Source organism: Heteronotia binoei, chromosome 4 (assembly GCF_032191835.1).
Source record: "Heteronotia binoei isolate CCM8104 ecotype False Entrance Well chromosome 4, APGP_CSIRO_Hbin_v1, whole genome shotgun sequence".
NCBI classification, from domain to species: Eukaryota; Metazoa; Chordata; class Lepidosauria; order Squamata; family Gekkonidae; genus Heteronotia; species Heteronotia binoei.
Genome location: NC_083226.1, coordinates 15,705,046 through 15,730,983, shown reverse-complemented (window position 1 = coordinate 15,730,983; position 25,938 = coordinate 15,705,046). Strand labels below are relative to the sequence as shown.

General features: G+C 46.5%; 1 protein-coding gene across 21 annotated transcripts in view; it reads right to left on the bottom strand.

Moving 5' to 3' along the window:
- Positions 1-25,938, bottom strand: part of ADGRL3 (adhesion G protein-coupled receptor L3) — an 813,661-nt gene that overhangs the window by 556,554 nt on the left and 231,169 nt on the right. For all 21 annotated transcript variants that reach the window (XM_060236824.1, XM_060236827.1, XM_060236810.1 and 18 more), the window contains exon 3: positions 8,518-8,731. In XM_060236824.1, the coding sequence (XP_060092807.1) occupies positions 8,518-8,731 (214 nt within the window). The remainder of the gene's footprint in view (positions 1-8,517; positions 8,732-25,938) is intronic.

Sequence of the window (25,938 nt, the reverse complement as noted above, 5' to 3'; positions counted from 1 at the left end):
ACACTAACTCAGCTTAGAAGGAACAATTACAACATGGGGTTAGTACATCATACAGATACAAATAATCAGTATAATAACCAGTCATTAATGAACAAGGATAATAATACCAGCAAAACAAATAGCAGTGCCATCTCCAGTTATATCTGTCAGGATCTCACAGATCCACACACACACCCTCCATTTGTCTGACATCAAAGGCAGCACATTATAACAGTCACTATAATCCCCAGCAGACATTTTCTCATGAACATAGTTACTGCTTTGGAGCACTTTCTCCTGTCCTGAAATGCCAAGAAGATCCAAAACCTCCATGTTTCACCAGCACATACTTTGCCTGGTGATCATCTCACAAGCCATCACTGGCATATAGATGGATCCAGAATAGATGTCCCTGCAGTTTCAAGGAATTTGGTCCACAGACCTTCCCCTTCCTGAAGCCGAATGACCTTCCCACCTTCCCCTTCCTGAAGCCGCATGAAATGCCCCCCAATCCTGTTGCTGGGGGTCAAGTCACACCACTGTGAGCCCTAGCCCTGGAAGAGAGAAGGAACTCTTCCCTCAGTAAGGCAACAGCAGAGGGAAGAGCGACATAGGTCTTCATGAGAGAGGAGGAAAGACAACCAGTAATGGCGTCCTATGGAGTAAAGGCCTCCTCTGGGCAAAGTCCTCCTTAGGAAAAAGGGAGTGAGCAGGAAAAGGGGAAGGAGATAAAAGGCCCCAGCTGAAGGAAGTGGGAGAGACCAGGAAGGAGAGCAGCTAGTCAGGCTTGGGGGAGTCTCTACACTCTGAAGAGGCCCAAGCCTCTTGGGAAATAGGGAGATGACTTTTCTGGCCAAGTCTGGAGGCAGAACTCAACCCAAACACACACGTCAGCAGACATTCTTCACGCACAGGACATAGCAAAACAGTAGCATCAAGACTGCCGTGCCACAGAGACTGCAAAGGCACATATATAGAGAGGTGGGCTTGTGATATGGGGAAGTCCCATCTCCTCCACCCACCTACCACTCAATCTACGGTGGCTTCCAGCATCCAGCCCGGGTCTACAGCAGATGCTGGCATCCGCAGTTGCTGTAGATGCGGCTGCAGTGACATTGATGCTGAGCTGAAGTGACTTTCTAACTGTGTTGTTCTGTGAATAACACAGACAACACAATTCTGTTTGGGGAGGGGGATATAAACCCCATTATATGTATTTACGGTTGAAGAAAGACCTACTTAGTGTTGGTGTGGCCCTGATCAGCAGGTGGGGGCTGCGTGATGGTATTAGTATACATGTATACCAATAGCAACACATATATGTGCAAACTGCATGTACAAATAATGGCAATCACAATTAACCAAGCTAGCACAAAACCAACATAGGCAAACCGTGGGCCATCTGCCTACCTAGAGAGGTGGTTTTTTAAACACAAATTCTTTCTCTCTCTGAAATCATTGCAAAATCACAGGGCACCTTGTTTAGCCTGTTGCTCAACTATAATAAACAGTTATTCTCCCCAGGAAGAATAGCCAATTGCATGGCTGACCTTAGAAACTTGTCCACTGTGGAGGTTAAGCGACTTCTGCTCGCAGCCCTAGCAAATCCCACCCACCCCCAGGCCTAGTTTCACTGCAGCATCGCCCCCAGCACACGTCCATCCTTTCCCTTGCCCTAAAAAGATGTGGCTGTTCCACATTCCTACACCCATCCATGGCAGACTTGATGATACATGCAGCACACCTCCTTCAGATGGCGGAATAACGTGTCAGCGACATCTCTTTCTCATCTGAAGTGTCCCTCCACAGGTACTAATTAGCAGCTGCTGTGTTCAACAAGCCTCAAACGTTCTGCAGAAGCGAAGACAGAAGCAGCTTCGACATGTCTTCCAACACACAGGAAGAGGGGAAGGATAGAGGTCATGGATTTCATTCCGTAACTAGAGAAATCTCCTTTTCTGGCACTATAAACCTGAAGCCATTTTTCCTAGGGGGGGGGGAGGGAATGAGTGAGGCCATGGGGAAGAGGCAGGAGAGAAGTCCTTCAGAGGGCATCCACAACAATCTCCGAAATCAGCTGCAGTTACTTTCAAACATGTCGGGAGTCATCAGAAACGGTGACAACCTGTCAGGCAGCCCTTTTATTTGTTTAAACCGCAGGGTCGCCGTAATTTTACAGGAACTGAATAAAACAACAGCCACGCTGAGCGTATGAAGCAGCCGCTTGTTATATTAAAACGATGTTCTTCTCCAATTTGAAATATCACCGTATGCAAAAACAATAAATCAGAAAAGAAAGCCACCTTTTTAAATAATGTCCCTGTCACCATATGCTAACAAGACTTGACAGTGTGGCCGGTAGAAACTGCCTGAAAGGGAGTGTTCCAAAAAACTGCTCTCTTATGTCCCTGGAAATGATGCGGCTCAACATGTGATGAGATTAGCTTCAACTTCCCGCCAACAAAATGCTCCAGTTTATAGGGACTGCTTCTAAAGTGCTGGTTCAACACAGCTGACACTGTTCCCTATGTCTCAAGCCTTTACAAAATCACAGGGTTAGGGCTTTTTTTGTAGCAGGAACTCCTTTGCATATTAGGCTACACCCTCCTGATGTAAGAAGAGCCCTGTAAGCTCTTGGAGGATTGGCTGCATCAGGGTGGTGTGGCCTAATATGCAAAGGAGTTCCTGCTGCAAAAAAAAGCCCTGTGCAGGGTGTCTGTTTTCAGATACGTTGTGTATGTACAGACTAACAATGCTTTGCCATGTCTGTTCTCTACATCTCAAACCTGTTCCCTATCCAGACACATTACTGCTGAATTTTTCATTCCAAAACCACATACAGGAGATCCTCCCATGTTTGCCTGCATCCTCCTGGGAGGAGGGAGGTTGAAGCCTGGAGGTGGCAGAAGTTGCCTTGTTTGTCTCTCTGAATCTTCAAACTATCATATTTTGCTGCTGGACCACCAGCCATCATTTAGCCCACTGACATCTGAGCATGTGCAAGCACGGTGAGTGTTCACCAATGGTGGATTATGTGCAATAACGTGTGCAATGAATATGTGTGCAACAGCAGCACACGGACTCCAATGTAGCTGATTTTAAGTAACAACCTGTATCCAATCACTCAAGTTTTCAGAAGAGGGGTGGTGTTTTGCTTAAAATGGTAAAGGTGCAAGCACCGGGTCATTACTGACCCATGGGCTGACGTCACATCATGATGTTTTCTTGGCAGACTGTTTGTTACAGGGTGGTTTGCCATTGCCTTCTACAATTTCACCCCCCCCAGCAAGCTGGGTACTCATTTTACCAACCTCGGAAGTATGGAAGGCTGAGTCAACTTGGAGCTGGCTACCTGAATCCAGCTTCCTCTGGGATCGAACTCAGGTCATGAACAGATCTTGCACTGCAGTATTGCAGCTTACCACTCTGCACCATGGGGCTCCCTGGTGTTTTGTTTACTGATCCCCAAATTCACTGCAGCCCACTGAACACCCCCAGTTTTTCTCCTTGGAGTCAACAGACCCCAGAAAAACACAAAGGGAAATGTGGGGGGGCTACATTAGGAGTCTTCGGAAGATATACATGCTCTTAACTGATCCAGTCAGGGGTCCACAACCTGTAGGCACCTATGGATTTTTTGGGGGGTAGTGGTGAGAGTCATCCCAAAATAGTTGCCGCAGGAGGGAGAGCCTCCCTTCTCAAAAGAATCACAGAAGGAATTGTAAAAAGTGAAGGGAAGCCTGGGAGAAGGAAAGGAAAAGAGAAGGAATAGGAAGGGGGGAGGAAAGCCTGAAAGAAGAATGGAAACACAATACTGGATACTTACAAGTCCTTCTGATTCTCCAGCAGCTGCTGCTGCTACTGCATCCATGGAAAACCCTTTCATTTGAAAGAGGGCATCTGATAACAAGCTATGACTTACAAAGGCTGTGCTCACTTTCTGAAAAGCTCAGCAGGCAGCAGAGGAAGTACTGTGTGTGTGTGTGGGGGGGGGTACCATGGCACCCATTGGTGCCACATCGGGGAATGTTGGTTCAAATTCTGTGGTTGGTGCATGCATAACCCAAGCAATCCAATAAACTGTGATTGTACATCAACAATGGTTACTACCCACCAGGGGTCGCTTTGTAGAAAAACAGATGGTAGAGCTCATCTAAGGATTGTTATGCAGCTGCACCCACTATTCAATGGACAAGGTGGGGAGGATGAGGGGGAACCAGGAGTCATTTTGTACAAAAATAGGTGGTGAAGCTCATCCAGGGATTGTTATGCAGCTGCACATACTATTCAATGGACAAGGAGGTGGAAGTCTCAGAAGAAGGAGGTGGAACTCTCAGAAAGGTTCCCCTGTGCTCCTGTGAGCTCCTGCTGAATCTGAGGCCTGCTATCTACCATCTGAATGTTACCATAGAGTGGAAGGAAAACTACATGCTTCTGTTATTCATTCTGAACAGTAAAGAGCATCAGAAGGGCCTTGCCGGATCAGATCAGTGGTGCATCTAGCCCAGCATCCTTTTTCACACAGTTTTTTGATCATTCAATCCATTATTTTCAATCAGTTATTCTGGCAAACAAATCATCAACCCACATTTAAGAGGTGTTTGACTCAGTAGAAAATAGTTAAAGTGCAAAGACCTGTTTTTCGAACACCGGATGAGCCTTACAGATCAGTTGATCCGAACACTCTTTCAATCGGTTTGTAAGTACAGTCTTGTCCACTGCTAGCTTTACACCAAGAAAGCAGATCTGAGAAAATCAGAAGACCAATGTAGAATATAGACCAGTGCATGATCAATTCCTGTTCTTGAGCCGTGACAACTGGTACAGAACGTTTTGCAATGTGTAGCAAAATTCAATATTCTTCTTATAACGGCTATATGGTTTCACAATACATTTTTTTCCTGCGATATCAATATTTATGAGGCCCAACGAGGAATGTCCAAAGGAGGAACACAAAATATCGGACAGCAATCCTTTGAGAAAGCATATACCAATAACTTATACCAAGGCTATCTATCAACAATGTATTCTGTCCTCTGAGTCCTTGCCCCCCCCCCCCCCAATTATACATGTGCCCACTGTGGCCACAGGTGGTTGGTTTGCACATGGAACAGCATCAAACTGTGACGCCATGGGCCACTGCAGAGGGCCCCAGAGAGAGAACATCCATATCATCTCAGCCTCAAGAACTGCGTCTTGCCATATTTGTGTCGGCTGTGAAAGCCTGCTTTCATCTTTTCCATTATACTGCCTGTGCTTGCTTTGCATTATCTTTTTCCATACTTTTGTAATGATGTATAATAACCATTCTACCCCAGCTGACGACATGCATTATTGTAAGAGATGTGAAGGCCACATCTCACTGGCTGGAGCTTCTAACTTTTGCTTTGGGAAAAGACTGTGTTGGGGGCGGGCGGGAGGAGGGATGACTAAGGTGTCTGTCTTTGAATATTAAGCCCACCAGAAGCACTGCGACTCATAATCTATAAAGGTGCGAAATGACCAATGCCCCTCAGTTCAGCAAAGTATGTCTTTGCTGTGAACATGCATATCATTCAAAAATAAAGCCTAATTTGAGTTACATCAAAGAGGTGAATTTGATGAATGCTGCACAGAACTGGACACTCAGGGCCATTCACATCGGATGGCAAACCAGTGCAAGCTTCTTAGGAGCATGTCAGGGCAGTGACTAAGATTGAGGGACAAGTTAAACATGATGGCATCTACAGGCTGGACCCATGGATGCTTTCAAGTCTAGTTCTGTACTGAGGGGCAGCTGATTTTACATGGCATACACCATGGGTGTCAAACATGTGGCCCAGGGGCCAAAGCAGGCCCTTGGAGGGCTCCTATCAGGCCCTCAAGCAAATCTGCTTCCTTCTGCATCACAGGTCTGCTCAATCACACAGGAGCTACAGAATAGTTTTCTCCATTGGCTGAGACTCTTCCCTTGGGGAGGAAGGGGGGAGGGAGAGCTTGCTTTGCCAAGCTCTCTCAATCAACAACAGCAGAGCTACTCAGCCAAGCTTCTATAGGCTGAGGCTCCTCCCCTTCCTCATCCTCTGAGAAATCAAATCTTCCTCTGCTCAGTTCCCTCAATCCCACAAGAGAGATACAAAGAAAGCACCTTTTTTTAAAAAAAAGAGCAAGCGAGCGAGAGAGCATCTCTGTGTCCTTTACAAAGTTTGTATCTCTGCTTCCTGCCGTACATTTTATGACGCACATGGCCTGGTGCAACAAAGTCTCGTATATGTCAGATCATAGCAAATGAGTTTGACACCCCTGGCATACGCACACCCTCTGCTGGGGCAGAATGCACACAGCTGTCTTGGGCTTATGTGCCAGTGGTAAAAATTCCATTAACTATCAGCTCTTTGTTTTAAAAACCCTCAGTATAAAGCAGGGGCGTCCAACGGTAGCTCTCCAAATGTTTTTTGCCTACAACTCCCATCAGCCCCAGCCAGCATGGCCAATGGCTGGGGCTGATGGGAGTTGTAGGCAAAAAAAAAACCATCTGGAGAGCTACCGCTGGCCACCCCTGGTGCAAAGGAACACCAAACCCATCCATAGCTGGCTGGCCAGCAGGTATTTCAATCAGAAGGCACTTCCTAATACATAATTTAAATGGACTTTGGTACAGCCTGGTCTCACTGCATCTGGCCTTTTGGAACTCAGAAATAAACAGCCGTCCTCCTCTCTTCTTTATGGCCCATTTCCTGACAGTTTAATTCAGCCAGATTTATACCCTGCCCTATTGCTAGGGCTCTGAGGAAACTGAACAAATATTTACAATTTTACAGTATGAAAAAAGGGGAAAGAAAAAGAGCTTTGTCCCTCCTCTGGAACGAAGCAGTTCACTTTCAACAAGCGCCTACGGAACAGCTGCCTAATGGGATAGAGTGCTCCCAGCTGGGGGGCATGACAAGAGAGATCTGAGCAGCTACTGTCCTCTGGCCAAGATGGGGCCCTCCCTTGCTGGTGGCCCTGCTTTGGCCTGTGTCACGAACCAGTCAAAACAAAGCAAAAGTTACCATTGCACAGCAAAGTATCAATAGGACATTCATGGCAAGATCTTATTCTTGACAGTCTATTGAACAGGATTGCCTTCATTTTGCTCTGTAGAAACCTAAATATGTTACGTTATTAGGAGTCCTGACCTGCACAGCCCAGCTAAGCCTGATCTCATCAGATCTCAGAAGCTAAGCAGGGTCAATTGTGGTTAATGTTTGGATGGGAGACTTCTTTGAAATACCCAGTCAGAAGGCAGGGGTAGGGTCTATTCAACCACCTCCCAGTAGGCTCTATTCAGCCACCTCCCAGAAGAGGTCAGTCACTAGAGTTCGACATGACTTCCAGGTTCAAACACACATACACAAACACACACACACACAAAAAAAAATACAAAAAAAGTTACATTATCAGACAATATCTTCCTATTCTGCTGTTCCGTTCTCACCCACAAAAGATGGCAATACACAATTTCACTTGCATATCCACTATGGCCGAGGACCTGCTTACCTTAGGGCCCATCTCTCCCCACATGTTCCCCTGAGAGTACTTAGCTCTGGAACGCAAAATCTACTGTCCATCCCCGGGCTGAGAGAGGCAAGACTAAAATCCACCAAGGAGAGAGCCTTCTTGATCACTGCCCCCTATTGGTGGAACCAATTACTGGCGGAGGTTAGAGCCTTGCGGGACTTCGCCTAGTTCCGCAAGGCTTGTAAGACAACTTTATTCCGGCAAGCCTTTGACTGAATTCCTGATATCGTAATAAAAGGATACCTACGAGCACTGAATGCCATCCGACATTAACAATATTAGCACCAAACTGTTTTTTAGCTGTTATATTACTGAATGTTGTATTATTTTAAATGTATTATTAATGTTTTATTGCTATTTTATTTCTGTGAGCCGCCCTGAGCTGCTTTGGCGGGGAGGGCAGGATATAAATCTAATAAATCCAATCAAATTTGCAGCATCTCTCCCTGGGTTCTGAGAAAAAAGCTCTTGGATACATCCTTATATCAAAACACCCCCTAATTTGCTTTACGAGGGCTGACAGTGGTCAAACAGGGTTTCAAACAGCTGCGAACAAGAGAAAAGTGCTGGGGAAAGGAGAGAAATAAGCGAGCCTCCAGCATCCTCCTGGGGCCACCGAAACACACTGAAATCTCAAGCTGGCGTTCTGCCTCACAGGGCCGTTGTGGCTTGTAGCAAAAAAAGCCAAACTAGTCTCTCTAGAGTTGGTCATCAGCTTAGAAGAGCTCTTGGAAGCCGAAAGCATAGAAATCGGGAGGCAAGCTATCCAACACTGATGGAAAGCAACCAACCAGATTTGGGCTGCAGCCTTGTGGTATGACAAATATTTGGGTTGCAGTCATTCTTTTAAAAAAATGATTTCAGCACTGTAAAGTCCCTCCGACGTCAATGCGCACGCAGGCTCCGAGCGCCGGCACATCCCCATGCAAACAGAGAGGTTCATAAACAGCGAGCCAGATTAAAACAAAATCCACCAGGCAGGGAACGTCAAATACCTACCTTTGAGTCATAATCTTATAGGCATCTGGCAGATAACAGCGGATATTCTCCATCTGAGCAGGATCAGAGTCGCAGATTTTATCATCCGTCCTGCCGTAGTTGGCACTTTCAATCATAATAACATCTGTTCCCGGGCACCGGAGTTCTATAGGGTAGCTTTCACAGGATAGTTCCCTCCGGACCACCGCCATGGGTACAGGGGCACGGCTGAAAGCTGCGGGAGAGAAGATGCATGTTTACCTTGAGTATGCACTGCAGAAGAGGTTTGGCGTCATAAACATGGGCACAGAAGTGTTAATTGTATGATATGATTTTCAAAAAGAACCTTTTTCCTACATGTCACAGATGTACATGGTTATTCTTGACCTTTTTTTGGGGGGAAAAGACATGGGTTCAATTTAGACATTATTGAAGGGGATGCTTTTCTGGGGTTTCCCTACTGCCATTGTGGCTAACAATGCAGCGCACCAGCAACGGGGTATCCACAATGTGGGTTTCATTGCATTTTCCCTGTCCCCAAAGTAGCCACTCTCTCCCCCTATATCACTGGTGGGGCTTTGGTGGAGTTTATTTTCCTAGACCTCCAGGCAGCTTTCAATAGCATCGATCCTTCTCATCTTCAGAGGGCATGCTTCAGTTGACCACAGCATCTGAAGCCAGACAGGTGACAACCTGAGACAGGGCCTTCTCCATCGTGGCACCAAAACATTTGAACTCCCTTCACAAGGAGATCTGCCTGTCTCCCTCTATTGGTGCCTTTCACCAGCAGGTGAAGACTTTTTTGTTTCATCTGGCATGTTCCTAGTAATGATTACCATCACTCTTTCTAGTGCATGGGTGGCCAAATCTGCTTAACATAAGAGCCACACAGAAGAAATGTCAAGACTTTGAGAGAAGGAAGGAAAGAAGAAAGGAAGGAAAGAAGGGAGGGAGGGAGGCAAATGGATGGGAAGGGAAGAGGGAAAGAAAGCAACTTTTAACTTTAAATGCATTTTGCAAGCTGCCGGCTAGGCTTGGAGAAGTGATTTAAAGAGACAAATGTCCAACGTGGTTGGGTGGCTCGAGAGCCACACAAAGTGTGTTAAAGAGCCACACAGTTTGGCCACCCCTATTTCTAGTGTTTACGTGTCTGAATTATTTTATAATTTTAACTGTATTTTTAATTGCTCTAATGTTTTTCTGTCTGCTGCCTTGTGGACCCTGACTGGGTGGAAAGGTGGTATAAAATGTTTAAATCAATAACTGATTTACTTATCAATGTACTATTATATTAATGTGCCAATGTGGGTACGACTGGGAAAATATGTAGTTTCCTTATGACACAGAAGTCATCTAATGATGAATACCATTGAATGTGTCCATTCAAATCAGAACAAACTTGCAAGTTTTTATGCATTGACTGCAGTCTTCATTCCCCACCATTTGAAGTGGCTTACAACTTACCCCACATACAAAAATACACACACACACACACACACACACACACACATAACAAGATCAAGATAAATGTTCAAATATATACCACAATAAAACATAATCATCTTGTTGTATATGATACATGCTGAGACCATGGGCCATTCATGAATGGCACATTGTGGGCAATGTGAGAACCTAGACGGAGTTCTGAGCTCATGGCTTACTGAAGGCACGGCTCTTTGCAATTATACATGCTTGATTTAATGGTGCTTCCTTTTAACCAAAATGCAATGTTAGCTGTGCCCAGGGTGATTATTATGAACTGATTGTTGTTTTATGGAATGCCACACAGAAGGCAGAAGCATGTGAATAAGTGAGTCTGGGTGTGGTCGGGTTCACTTGAAGGTTGTGCAAAGACAAGCTGCAACAAGTGGAAGAGTCTGTTCCCGTTGTCTGCCGCGAACACGAGTTCCAAAGCAGAAGATACTTTTTTTTCAAGTTTGCAAGGAACTCAAAAGGACAAGGCATACACAATTGCCTTCTCTCCACCCTGTTCCTCAGTGGCGTCTTGGCTATTGCGCTGCCAACTTCTGGCCAGGAGATGAACACGCCCCTCTCCCCCCAATCAGGCCCCACCAAGTCTCCAGAATCAGCCCATGGCAACCTTCTGATAAGAGGGAAGGGATGAGTTTCCCCCAGACTGTCCCAAACAGAAGGCTGTTTCCTCCAGAAAGCTGTGGCAACACCCACCTGGTTGTGCAGAGTCATACCCTGTTCCTAGAAAGCAGAATGAGGCAGCAAACCATCAGAGACACAAAGGGGTATAAAACCAAAGGGCAAGAGAAGGACAAAACTTCCTTTAACACTTCTATTGGAACTGCATCAGCTGCGTCTCAAGCTGGCCTACGAAGCACACATGCATATAAGTGGAATCTGGGTGGGTTTTTTTGGCACAAGAAGCCCAGCAGGAACTCAGTTCTATATCAGGTCACACCCCCAGCCTGGGAGCATGTTGCTGCCAGATGGTGCGGTGGGCCAGCCGGAGCCCTGGCTTGCCCAGGTGGAGCTCTGCTCTTGTGGGCTCCGGCAGAAAAAAAGTCCTGAAAGGTTAAAATGCATGGGATTCCTTAGCTTGGAGAAATGTTGACTGCTGGATGACATGATAGAGATTTGCAAGATTATGCATGGGATGGAGAAAGTAGAGAAAGAAGTCATATGAACATATGAAGCTGCCTTAGACTGAATCAGACCTTTGGTCCATCAAAGTCAGTATTGTCTTCTCAGACTGGCAGCGGCTCTCCAGGGTCTCAAGCTGAGGTTTTTCACACCTATTTGCCTGGACCCTTTTTTGGAGATGCCAGAGATTGAACCTGGGACCTTCTGCTTCCCAAGCAGATGCTCTACCACTGAGCCACCGTCCCTCCTTTTCTCCCTTTCTCACAATACAAGAACTTGTGGGCACTCAATGAAATTGCTGAGCAGTCGGGTTACAATGGATAAAAGGAAGTACTTCTTCACCCAAAGGGTGATTAACATGTGGAATTCACTGCCACAGAAGGTGGTGGCAGCTACAAGCATAGCCAGCTTCAAGAGGGGAGTGGATAAGCATATGGAGCAGAGGTCCATCAGTGACTATTAGCCACAGCTTACTGTTGAAACTCTCTGTCTGGGGCAGCGATGCTCTGTATTCTTGTGCTTGGGGGCAGGCAGTGGCAGGGCTTCTAGCCCCACTGGTGGACTTCTTGATGGCACTTGGGGGTATTTTGGCCACTGTGTGACACAGAGTGTTGGACTGGATGGGCCACTGGCCTGATCCGACATGGCTTCTCTTTTGAGTGGAATATAATACAGCGCTTTAAAAAAAAAAATCATTGGTGTGTAATAAACATTACTTCTGTGTTCAGGAACTTACTGCCTGGCTCTGTTTCCCTCCCTCATCTATGGGGAAAAGTTTTGCTGGGTTAGAGTGGATAAGGGCTGGGGGGTCTGATTACCATTACAGCTTATTTGCACTGGGCCAGCCATAGCTCTTGCAGAGTTGTCCTCGAAAGGGCAGCTTCTGGGAGAGCTCTCTCCATGCACTCCAAACGTGGCTGTCTTTAAACGTAAAAGTATAAGCAATCTGCGTTTGGAGCAACGCAGGCATCGCCAGCAGAGTCCGTTTTGATTTTCAAGAGCACTGCTTGCAAGGATCACAGCACCGCTAATTATAATTTCCCTCCCCCCAGAGGGCTGTGTACTGCACTTAACTGCAAATCAGGTATCAAAGGCAGGTTTCGCAACGCGACAAACCAACTGGGCTCAGGGGAGTCGGCGGGCCTGTGGCTACTCCGTAAACCAGGCCAGTGATTTCGCAACCTAATTAGGGAACCTGTCTTTGGCTCCCAGTTTTTGAAGATGATGAGCCTAACTCTCGGGTGGAATGAACACTTAAAAGTCACCAGGGTTCATTAGAGACAGATTGCGCTTAAGAGAACCTACTGTGCGGTGATGACGGAACAGCTAAGGAGTGCAGCTGGAGACAGAGGTAATTTTTAAGAGAGCTGAAGAAGATCTGAGAAAGGCATCACGTTCCTTGTTATGTATACATCCTCTTCTCCCCTCCTGCTGCCAACTGCCCCAACCGTTTTTGCATGGCTTTGCAAAATGTTTCTCATTTATAACAAATAGGAGCCTAGTGGCGTCTTTAAGACCAAAAATGTTTTATTCAGAAGGTAAGCTTTCGTATGCATGCATCCTTCATCAGGCAATGGAATGGGGTACAGTGAGCAGGGCCACATAAAGCTGTTGGGCAGTGGTTATGAATGCAAAGTTAGAATCCAGTGGCAAAACATGAAATTCACACGTCGAAAGAACGTTTGGTCTGGATGGCATTCCTGTGGGAAAACAACAAAGGCAGAATTGGAGAATGGCGGCGAAAGTGTCGCTGGGCAATAAATGTAGTCTATTATTTGCTCTGTTCTCTTCTAGACTGGTTTAAACCGAGAATGTGTTTTCCTCAGAGGTGTTCCTGCCCATCTAATTTATTAACATGTAGCAGACATTATAAACATCACTGCAGTTTGCCAATATATAAAAAAGAAGGCATTAAAATATAGCGGAAGATGGGTTTAGTATATGTAATGAGATAACCAACCAATATCCCTTATTTAAGTTTGTTATGAAGTATGCATGAATGTTAAAGTTTACATTCTGAGTAAACTTCGTTGGTCTTAAAGGTGCCACTAGGCTCCTACTTTGTTCTACTGCTTCAGACCAACACGGCTGCCCACTGGGATGTTTCTCATTATGCTCCTTGGGTGCAGGCAGGCATCCAGCGGAGCTGAGGCAAGCGTGGATTCCAGTCACACCTGCTGAACCTACGACACAACCAAAAGCCATGGTGTGCATCAAGTTGCTCTGCTATGCAGCTGCCAACTTCCCCATTCGAGGCTGGCGGCTGCGCCAATACAAGCTGCTTAATGAACAGACATTTGATCAGCGGTTGGTCCTTTCATACATACACAGGGACATCTCTCCCTAGTATCCTGGAGTCTGTCAGTGCAGCTCTCAAATGTACAAGTATGTTTGCAGGGCTTTTTTTGTAGCAGGAACTCCTTTGCGTATTAGGCCACACACCCCTGCTGTAGCCAATCCTCCAAGAGCTTACAGGGCTCTTAGTACAGGGCCCAGATATAGAATTCTAGCAGGGTTTACAGTACAGTACAGTACAGTACAGTAGGCCCTGTACTAAGAGCTCTGTAAGCTCTTGGAGGATTGGCTACATCAGGGATGTGTGGCCTAATATGCAAAGGAGCCCCTGCTAGAATTCTATATCTGGGCCCTGTACTAAGAGCCCTGTAAGCTCTTGGAGGATTGGCTACAGCAGGGGTGTGTGGCCTAATATGCAAAGGAGCCCCTGCTAGAATTCTATCTCTGAGCCCTGTACTAAGAGCTCTGCAAGCTCTTGGAGGATTGGCTGCATCAGGGGTGTGTGGCCTAATATGCAAAGGAGTTCCTGCTACAAAAAAAGCCCTGGTTCCTGTAACAAGAAAGTTGGCTTCTCCATATTGTCTGCCTTGCTTTCAGTACTCCTAACACTGTTCAGTACATGTGCAGATTGTTTCACAGTTGTGTCCCTGTTTGAATGAGGGTTCAATCCCTAGGGATGGATCCCCACACCATGGACTTTGGTGCAGGAGAAGTCTTGGCACATTCTATAAGGCAGGGGTGGCCAATGGTAGCTCTCCAGATGTTTTTTTTTGCCTACAACTCCCATCAGCCCCAGCCATTGGCCATGCTAGCTGGGGCTGATGGGAGTTATAGGCAAAAAACATCTGGAGCGCTACCGTTGGCCACCCCTGCGATAAGGGTTGCCTTTGCCATTAAGTGATGGAGGCTGTGTGTGGAGCAGACAAAGCAAGAGTGGATCCTTGTCTGTGTTGCCGCCTGCTAAGAGAATACAGGGACAGGAAAAGAAGAAGATGATGAAGAAGAAGATATTGGATTTATATCCCGCCCTCCACTCTGAAAAGTCTCAGAGCGGCTCACAATCTCCTTTACCTTCCTCCCCCACAACAGACACCCTGTGAGGTGGGTGGGGCTGGAGAGGGCTCTCACAGCAGCTGCCCTTTCAAGGACAACCTCTGCCAGAGCTATGGTTGACCCAAGGCCATGCTAGCAGGTGCAAGTGGAGGAGTGGGGAATCAAACCCGGTTCTCCCAGATAAGAGTCCGCACACTTAACCACTACACCAAACTGGCTCTTGAACCAAAAGTCTTGAACCAAGTTGCAACGCCAGATCTCCACCCACAACCCTACTAGACACAGCTATGAAGAAAACAGTTGTAAACAGTACGGTAAAATAAGCAGAAAATACAGTATGGAGTGAGAGTCAATATTGCAAAATTCGAAAATTTGACTCCAAAAGCCATTCCTTAGATGGAAAGAAACAGTCCTTGCACTCCAGGAGCAATAAAAACTGCTTCATGTGTTTCATTGCACTGCCCCTTGTTTGTTAAAGTCAGATACGATGCAGAGGGAGTTTTTGTTAATTCTGACATTTAGTGTTTTAGTAATTACATTACCTTGAAATTGTTGTTTTCTAACGCTACGCACTGGTTGCAAGCTGTTGCGAAATCCCTCGTGCATGTTTTTAAATAGCCGTGACATTTAATAATTTATGGATTTGCCCCCCCCCCTTTTCCAAATCCTACCAACCCACATCTGAAGGGATAGGGAATAATAAAATCATAAATAAAGATGTAAAATCAAACATAATCGAGAGATTTTAGAGATCTTGTTGGAGACCTGAACCCACATCTTCAGATCCCCTTGGTTACGATGTGTTCATTTCGGAGTCCTAATTAGTCCTTCTCTGGACACAACCACTGAGAACTGACCTGCTGGTGTCAGCAGTGTGGCCTGTGAAAAGCAGGGAGTGGGGAAAGTGGAGCTTAGGAGGGGTCCAGTGGTTGGAGACCCAAGCTGGCCAGGTAGATTTTATCCCCAGTGATGCCAACACATGAACCAGAAAGTCCTGTGTTATCACACACTGGTCAGCTCCTTTTCTTCTTATCTTCTGTACTTGAGTGACAGCAGTGTGATGCTGGCATTGGACGACACTGATTGGTTCGCTTCCATATGTGACCAATGTTCCCTCTAAGCTGCACAGTCTTGTGAGCAAAAATCCGACTTTGCGAGCTACTAGTGTTAAAGTTATGAGCTACTGCATAAATTATTGTGCTCTGGGGTCATCCTTCCTGAGCTAAGACAAAAAAGTGCCAGCCGGAGGCTAAATTCACACTAACTCAGCTTAGAGGGAACGCTGGTGATGACATCATCAGCATAACGTTTTGTGACTGGTGAGTCATAGTGGGTTGCTCTGCTTTTCTCACCTTTGAGTCAGGCCTTTTTTACGGGGTGTACATTTCCCCTTGCTAAGCAAATAGCACTGTGCCAGCACTGGCAACGAACAGGCATTCAAGGCTTAGGATTGATTGGGTTGCCTGTGCATTAACCTTTGCACCAGTATTTTCTTCAAACAATAAAAAATAAATAAATTAATGTAATATTTACATAAAATACATCTTTTACGAGGCACTTGTGTAGGAGCGCAGAGCATGAAAAAGAATATTCCACATCAAAGGAAACTGGTAATGTTCTGAATATAATTCTGGGAATCGCCAAAACACACAGCTCCTGTTGGCTTACTTTTTGTAGTAACTATATTGTTTTCAGTGTAAACTAGACTGGAGGAACAACAGAGTAATTAACAGACTCCATTTATTGCCTTGTGACACTTTCACCATCATTCTCCAGTTCTGCCTTTGTTGTTTTCCCGCACTAATGCTATCCAGACTAAATGTCCTTTCAATTTGTTAATTTCACCATTTGGCCACTGGATTCTAACTTTATACCATTTTGCATTCTTAACCACTGCCCACCAGCTATATGTAGCTCTGCTCACTGTACCTCATTATATTATCTGATTAAGTATGCATGCATACGAAAGCTTACATTCTGAATAAAACTTTGTTGATCTTAAAGGTGTTACTAGACTCCTAGGGGTGTTACTTCCCCTCCCCACAACAAACACCCTGGGAGGCAGGCTGGGCTGAGAGAGCTCTGAGAGAACTGTGACTGACCCAAGGTCACCCAGCAGCTACATGTGAAGGAGGAGTGGGGAATCAGACCCAGTTCTCCCAGGTAAGAGTCCACGCTATTAACCACTACACTAAACTGGCTACACCAAGCTTACTTTGTTTTGTGTGCATTTGAATGTATCGCAAACATATATTCACTGATGAAATTAGTCTTTTCACAATACACATAGCATGAATACTCCCAAAACAGTGAGAAACAACCTCTGTGAAATATGTTGGTGGACTGTATTCTTACTAAAATATTTAAAAACTGGGAGTCATAAGAATGTAAGAGAAGCCATGTTGGATCAGGCCAGTGGCCCATCCAGTCCAACACTCTGTATCACACAGTGGCCCAAAAGTCCAGGTCATCAGGAGGTCCATCAGTGGGGCCACAACACCAGAAGCCCTCCCAACGTCGCCCCTCCCAAGTCTGTGCTTTAAAGCTTGCATACCACACCCCTGACCTCACCATTGTTTCCTGCGGGTCTTTTTTTTTGTAGAAAAAGCCCACAGAAACTCATTTGCATATTAGGCCACTCCCCTGACGCCAAGCCAGCCGGAAATGCATTTCTTTGTGTTCCTGCTCAAAAAAAGCCCTGCATTATACAGAGAAAAACTCCCATTACTACTGAAACCACTGGAAATTATCTTCTAACAAATCTGCATAGGATCAGATCTCCACAAAACAGGCTACTGGTGAAAGAATAAAGCAGCTGAAAGAGTCTTTTTATACAAACAGCACAGAAACCAATCTAAGCAGTAGATCAAGCTAACACTGAAGCTGATCTAATGCTCTGGTAGCAGCGACAGTACAGTTGGAACTTATAATTCAGTTCCTTTAGGTATAATTTAGAACGTTACCCCTCAGTATCTCAAAAGCTTGGGATGGGCTACAACGTGATCAAAAGCCGGCCTACTGAAATTTGTGCCGGCCGCCCTACATTCCTTGGCCAAATGGTCCATAATTCCCAGGCAGACCCATTAACTTAAAGTCTGATTCTGGAGCGTCGCTTTTTAAAATAAATTTTTGTGCTTATCAACTCCAGCTCAGACAAAAACATCTTCATATAATGCAAAATTTACAAACAGAGTTCATTACCTCCTTATACGGTGATGCCCCCTCTTGGTCAGGTGGCTTTCAAAATGGTTTAATTAAATCTAGTTCATTCTAACATAAGCTTTCAAGTACTGGAACCCATGTGGACAGATGCAGTGCATGTGTGTGTGGGAGGGGAGTTTCTGCCCCAGTTTGTAGACATAGGGTTGCCTTGCCAGCTCTGCGTTGGGAAATACCTGGAGATTTTAGGGGTGGAGCCAGAGAAGAGGAGAGTTTGGAGGGACTTCGATGTGGTATAATGCCACAGAGTTCACCTTTCAAAGTGGCGATTCCCCTCCCCCCCCCCCAGGTGAACTGATCTCTGACACCTGGAGATCTGTTGTAATCCCAGCTCTCCAGCCACCTCCTGGAGGTTAGACTGATCAAAGCCACCAAATAATGCACCGTCTTTCAAATTTGCAAAAATATAAGGATTGTGTACAAGACATAATAAACAATACAATAATGCTAGAGGCCAGCAGTGCTAGGGCCTTTTAAAGAAACAGAAACCACAAGGAGGCCAAAAAAACCCTCATCCCCAAATGAATAAATATAAGTCCAAACTTGGAAACAGTCCAACTGAAATTCACAAAGTGAACATATGAAGCTGCCTTATACTGAATCAGACCCTTGGTCCATCAAAGTCAGTATTGTCTTCTCAGACTGGCAGAGGCTCTCCAGGGTCTCAAGCGGAGGTTTTTCACACCTACTTGCTTGGACCCTTTTTAGTTGGGAGATGCCGGGGATCGAACCTGGGACCTTCTGCTTCCCAAGCAGATGCTCTACCACTGAGCCACCGTCCCTGCCCCCAAAGGTGGGTGCTCTTGAGGAGTGTAGCTTCAGCGCAGCTGCTTTCTTAAAAAGACGTCTCTCTACATCTAGACAGGGACGCGGGCTTTTTTTGGCCCCTTAGGGTTTCTGTTGCTTTAAAAGGCTCTAGCACCGCCGTGCTCTATCATTACTGTATTGTTTATTATGTCTTGTACACAATCCTTATAATATATTTTTGCAAACTGAAAGACGGTGTATTACTTGGTGGCTTTGATCAGTCTACTAATTACACCAAGTGCCCTTCAAGCAGCAGACCGCCCGGAGGCTGGCAACCCTAGTAGACACAGATACGAAGAAAACTGCTGTAAACAGCAGGGCAAAGTGGACAAGAAATGCAGGAAGCGTCGCAATGATGCAAAATTCAAAAATTTGCTTCCGACAGCCATTCCCTGGATGGAAAGAAAGAGTCCCTGAGCTCCTGGCGCACCAGAAACTGTCTCACGCATGTCACTGTATTGGCCCTTGTATGTTAAAGTCAGACGCAACGCATTGGGAGTTTCTGTTAATTCTGACATTTGGAGTTCTAGTAATTGCATTATCTTGAGATTGCTGTTTTCTAACGATGTGCACTGGTTGCAAGCCGCTGCTGAATCCCCTGTGCGTGTTTTTAGATAGTTGTAACATTTAATAATTTAGGGATTTGGATTCCCCCCCCCCCTTTTCCAAATCCTATCAACCCACAGCTGAAGGGATAGGAAATAATAAACACACAAACAAATATGTAAAATCAATCATAATCGAGAAACCTTAGAGATCTTGCAGGTTTCAAAGGTGCTAGTGGACCCGAATCGAGCTGTTCTGCTGTGGCAGAACAGGGCTACCCTCTGAAAATATAATTAAGTAAGAGTTCCTACTGCGGTTGCAGTAATTGGTGATAACACAGTCTCCCTAGTCTGGCTAACCTGATTAATACTTGTACTGGCTAAGGAACCCTGGGTCCTTGTTAAGGCCTTGGGACATGCTTTCAAAACGCTTGATTAATTCTAATTGAGCTGTTCCACCCTGGAGTTCTCTCTTTCAAGTTCTTTGATGGAGAATGATGACTTTTAGATCAACAGCAGCACGTCCTGGGAGATTTAAATGTTCTCCCCTGGATTCCGGAATATTGCTACTTTTTTAATGTCAGACTTGTGCGATTTAGACCTCGGTCTGAGACCCTAGAGAGCCATTGCTAGCCAGAATAGAAAAAGCTGACCTTGACAGACCAATTCCATGAGACAACTTCATGTATATATGCATTCTATGTTTATTTTACTTGGTTTTTTTTTTCTTTTGCAAACCCAGGCTCTGGGATTTCTTTGTCAAGGAGGATAACAGTGAGAGAAGACTTTAACCCTCTTGCTGCCACAGTTTTAACACTGGAAAAAGCCAATTCTGAGTAGTTTCCCACAGTGGGAGGGAAAATATCAGTACCTTTAGAACATCAGGGGTGTCAGACATGTGGCTCAGGGGCCAAATCAGACCCCCAGAAGTCTCCTATCAGGCCCCCAAGCAACTGGTTGTCATCTGCTTCCTTCTCCCTCTCTCTCTTGCTTCCTTCTACGTAACAGCTTGCTCAATCGCACAAGAGCTACAGAGCAAAGCCTCTGTTTTCTCCATTGGCTGAGGCTCCTCACTTGGGAAGGAAGAGGGGGAGGCAGAACTTGCTTTCCCAGGCTCTCTCTATTGCACAGCAGAGCTACTGAGCCAAGCCTATTGGTTGAGGCTCCTCTCCCTCCTGGTCCCCTGGGGAAGCAAGGAAAGAGCCAGAGTTTCCTTTGCCCAGTTCCCTAGATCCTTTAGGAGAAAGACAAAGAAAGCACCTTTAAGACCAAGTTTTAAGCATGTTTTATTTTATCTATTTTTTTTTAAAAAAAATTGTCTTTGTGTCTTTTATAAAGTTTATCTCTCTATCTAATCTTAAATAGGAACACGCACGGCCTGGCCTGACATGGCCCAACCCGACAAGGTCTCAGTTATGTTAGATCCGGCCCTCATAACAAATGAGTCCGACACCCCTGGCTTTAGATCAAAACAAGCCTGAAATCTCCCTAGAAGCTAAAATGATTTAACTGAGATTTGTGTACTTGAGTAACATCGTCTGAACTAAATATGGACTCCCAAAGACAATAACGCTAGGAATACTGGAAGGCAGCAGGAAAAAAAGGGGCTGGCTATAGATGGGCAGATTGGGGCGGCAGCCTTCCGGCTCAGAAAAAAAGCTGGCACAGTCTGAGGTGCCCCCAGGGTGGTCAGGTAGTGTGCACCCGCTGCCAGAAGAGGGACAGGCTGCACGCACTGCAGAGGAGCAGTTAGACTGCTCAAGCGCATGGGAGATACTTCCCTGGCCAGACGGCCAAGAAAGGCAACAGGGAAGAACTTCATATATTTGCTACTATTTAGTAAGTGTTGAAGAGCCCCGTGGCGCAGAGTGGTAAAGTTGCAGTACTGCAGTCGGAGCCCTCTGCTCACGACCTGAGTTTGATTCCAGTGGAAGCTCGTTCAGGTAGCCAGCTCCAGGTTGACTCAGCCTTCCATCCTTCCGAGGTCGGTAAAATGAGTACCCAGCTTGCTGGGGGGAAGTGTAGATGGCTGGGGAAGGCAATGGCAAACCACCCCGTAAAAAGTCTGCCGTGAAAACACTGTGAAAGCAACGTCACCCCAGAGTCGGAAACGACTGGTGTTTGCACAGGGGACTACCTTTACCTTTAGTGAGTGCTAGCTTTTTAAGACATGTAACAAACACACACATACACATGTCTGAACTTTTCCCCAGCAGTGGTGCAATTAACTCAGACCTGCTTTATTTCCAGGGAGAAAATGGTGGGGGAAGGGAAAGGCTGCAGTTCTTGTTCAAGTAGTCCTGGCAGCTAACGTCTAAAAGCTGTGCGCTTAAAGGAAAGGAAAGGTCCCCTGTGCAAGCACCAGTCATTTCGGACTCTGGGGTGACGTTGCTTTCACAACGTTTTCATGGCAGACTTTTTACAGGGTGGTTTGCCATTGCCTTCCCTGGTCATCTACACTTCCCCCCCAGCAAGCTGGGTACTCATTTTACCAACCCCGGAAGGATGGAAGGCTGAGTCAACCTCCAGCCGGCTACCTGAACCCAGCTTCCGCCAGGATCGAACTCAGGTTGTGAGCGGAGAGTTCAGACTGCAGTACTGAAGCTTTAACACTCTGCGCCACGGGGCTCTTTGTGTGCTTAAAACAAACGCAGAAAAAGTCATATTGCGGTTATATTTTCACTATGGCTTGACATAACTTACACCCAGGGGTCGTTTTGTAGAAAAATAGGTGGTGGAGCTCATGAGCATAACTCATTAGCATACGCCGCCCCCCACCAGCCAAAAGACACCTGACAAGAAAAGAGAGCCCTGGGCGAGCAAGGCCTGCTTGGGCTGGCTAGAGATCCAGCCAGCCCAAGCAGGCCTCGCTCACCTGGGGCTCTCCTGGGCCGCCCCCCCCACAACAGTCCAAAGGTCAGCAAGCCACCCACTGCCAAAATCACGCAAGAAGTGGAGAAAGGGTGGTGCGGGCTTCTCCAGGGGTTAATGAGGGCTGTTGGGAGTGCGGCAAAGCCCCTGGTGGCTGGCTGGCTGGCTGCCCTCTCTCCTAATCCAGGGATTGTTATTCAATGGACAAGGTAGGTGGGAAGGAGAAGGGGGAACCCTCAGAAAGGTTCAGGAGCTGTGCTGCTGTGAGCTCCTGTGGATCTGAGGCCTGCTTACACCTAACCTGGTTCAATGGGTTGCATCAACATACACGCACCAAAAAGCAAGGTAGCAGGGGGAGGCAGTGTGGGGGGGAGGAATTTAGGAGGGAGGAGGCTTCTCAATTGCAGTTCTAGCAACAGGGGTATCCAGCTGGCTTCCATTCAGCTAGGAAAGTCGCTTCGCAATACTAGGATTCATGTCTAGCCTGGAAAATATGTTTACATTTTGTTTTGCTGCGCTCCATATTCTCCCACTGTGGTTTCCTAGGAACTAAAGGCAAGGTTGGTAGAAGCCTTGGGGGGATTTTCACACCTGAGGCTGGCATCTGCCTTTTGAGCCTCCTGTGCTATTTGCTTTCTTTTGTGTTCATGCAGCCAATGAAGCTGGTGGAAACTGGCAGCCTTGTTATTTTCTTGAAGACATTAAAAAAAAAAAATCCCCCCCCCCAAACCAAAACCCTACTATGAATCAGCTGTACCATTCTCACAATGTTCATGCTTGAACTGCAACACACAAACACACACATTATCAACAATATTTCTAGACTATTTGTTCACCCCCCCCCAAAAAAAAGTTCAAAACATGGATGCAAAGATGTCTTTTTTTTAAATTTGCAAAGGAACCTCTGAAAGATCACCTTTAGACCAAACCCAAAGTTTTAAACCTGCCTCTGAAGCAGGATAGCCAGTCTCCAGAAGGGGACTCCGGAGACCTCCTAGAATTACAACTGAGTTCCAGACGACAGAGACCAGTTCCCCTGGCGCAGGGAGCCACATGTGGCTCTTTCATACATATTGAGTGGCTCTCAAAGCCCCAACAACCCCAACGGCTGGCTTGGAGTAGGCATTTAAAGTTAAAGTTGCCTTCTTTCCAACTCTCCCTCCCCCATCTATTTTCTTCCCTCCCTCCCTCCCTCCCTCCCTCATCTTCTGGCTCTCAAACACTTGACATTCATGTATTGCGGCTCTCAAACATCTGTTGTTTATTTTATGTGCCTCTTATGCTAAGCAAGTTTGGCCACCTCTGCCCTGGAGGAAATCGATGTTTTGGAAGGTGGACTCTTATGGCATCATACCCCGCTCCCGAGGCTGCTCCCTTTCCTAAAACCTGCCCTCCTTAGACTCCACTCCCAATTCTTCAAGATCTTCCTAACCCTGATTTGATGAAGGGAACTTTGACTGTCTAAAGCTTATCCCTGGGAAGTCTTGTTAGTCTCCCAGGTGTTGCTGGACTTGTATCTAGATGTTCCACTGCAGACCAACAGGGTTACCCTCTGAAATAATCTTCCTGGTAGGGGTGGCACAATCTGGAGCCACTGCACTGAAGGCCCTGGCAGATGCAGAAATTTGTTTTCCAGGAGGGAAAGCCAGTTCGGTGTAGTGGTTAAGTGTGCGGACTCTTAACTGGGAGAACCGGGTTTGAATCCCCCCTCCTCCACTTGCACCTGCTAGCATGGCCTTGGGTTAGCCATAGCTCTGGCAGAGGTTGTCCTTGAAAGGGCAGCTGCTGTGAGAGCCCTCTCGGCCCCACCCACCTCACAGGGTGCTTGTTGTGGGGAAGGAAGTTAAAGGAGATTGTGAGCCGCTCTGAGACTCTTCAGAGTGGAGGGTGGGATATAAATCCAATATCATCTTCTTCTTCTTCATCATCCCCAGTTGCTGCTGAGCTGAGTGAGATGGGGGGAGGGTGAAGGGGGGCACCACCACACAGCCATTTGGCAGCTACAGTCACTCTGTGGGGGACTGCTTTCGTTCTCCCTTCCAGGTGCAGCTCCAACAATCCACAACAAAATGCAAGCGCAAAAATCGTCTGCCAACATCAGCTACGGGGGAAGAAAACATCTGGCATTAGATCCACTCTTACTGCAGCCTGCCAGGCTTTCTCTCCTGACCCGTTCCTGCATCCATCCTGCCAGGTGGCAGAATTGTTGAAACCAACAGCTAGACTAGAACTTTACTTTGCTAAACACCGAATTATTCCTGGGCCCACGCAGCCACTAATGCACTGATTACTAGGCGTGCTCTACTGCAGTGGCTTCCAACCTTTTCAGCAAGGCGACCCACAAGTCCAAATCTATTAGGTACAGTGACCCATCCTGGACTGGCCCAAGGTTTTTGGGCACCCTGGGCAAACTATGACCTTGGCACCCATCTACTTCAGCATTCCATTTTCTAAAGTGGCTAGCCAGATGTTTTTAAGAAATCAACAAACATTGCACAAAGGGAGAATCTAACCCCACTATGAATCCCAAGGAAGGGGCATTCCGACATACACAGCCTTTGCATTTAGAGGTTATAATCCATGACCACCCTCTCCTTCTTTGCAACTCCTTCTAATCCCCCTTAACATTCTAAGGAACTCACTTCAGCAACCCTCAGGACGCGTTTCACTTGATCAACAATATATGCAGTGAAGAAAAAATACTAACTAACGAATGACACAGGAGATACTGTTTCCAAGCTCAGAGAGCTAGTGTGGTGTAAAGATTAAGTCCACAGACTCTTATCTGGGAGCAGGGGCAGCCCTAGGCATCATGGCCCCGGAGGCCGGTGGCCTGTTAGGGCCCTTCCACCTGCCCTCGCCTCTAAGATGAGAGAAGTAGCTGGGCTCAGCCATGGCATAGCAGGGCTCCTGCATCCCAGAGTGCACCTCCAAACTGCCATCACTCTGCCTCATGGGTCAGATGCAGGAGACAGAGCTACGGCACCCTGGCGGTGTGCACTCTAAGGCGCAACCATTGCGCCGCGCAGTTGCTGCACTCGCCTTCACCGGGGAGCCTTGCCTAGGGTGCAGGCCATGTGTCGGCACCCTAGAGTTGCCGCTTTCTGGGAGAACCAGGTTTGATTCCCCACTCCTCCACATGCAATTGCTGGAGTGACCTTGGGTCAGGCATAACCCTGTCAGAAGCTGTTCTGCTCAAGAGCAGTTTCTGTCGGAGCTCTCTCAGGCCCAACAATCTCACAGGGTTTCTGTTGCAAAGAGGGGAAGGGAAAGGAGATTGCAAGTCATTCTGAGACTCCTCTGGGCAGTGAAAGCCAGGGTATAAATCCAATCTCCTCCTCCATTTCCACAATATAAAAGAGAGCAATGGGAAAGGCAGGGCCAGCCTTTAGGTAGGGCTGTCCCTTGACCCACTTACAGAGGCTCTGTGACCCACTTTTGGGTCCTGACCCCCAGGCTTGGAAAAGCTGCTCAACTGTGTATATATATTCCATCCTGGTGGTCTCTATGAGATGGATAACAGTAACTTCTATAGAAATGAGGTGAAAGCACAAGCGATGAAGAGAAGACTCCGTGCCGGGGATCTTCAACGCATATCCGCCTTATTCTGTGCAACTGAGACAAGAATCACCAAGTCTGAATGATAAAACAGTGATGCTTAAGAACAAGCCGGCCAGGAAAACAGAAAAAATTGTCTTCCTCGAAGGCTTTTCAAAGATAATCAGAAACAGATGCTTTATCCGCACGGCTGTTGGAAAGGTCCAGATGGACTGAGGGGTTTCTTTCATCTCCAGGATCACAGGAAGTTGAGCAAAAAAAAAAAAAAAATACAACAGACCACTGCATGCAAGTTATTTCTCCCAATTAAATTAAAATTGAAACGTTCAGCCATTTTGGGCAATATTGGAGTACTAGGGTCAAGAGAGCCGTCGTATAATTAGGAATTGGCAACATGCGCAAATTAATTCTGATGGCGCGTCAATCCCATGGACGCTTCTGTTTGGCAAAATCCACGGTGCTCTGAGACGTGCCTATGCCT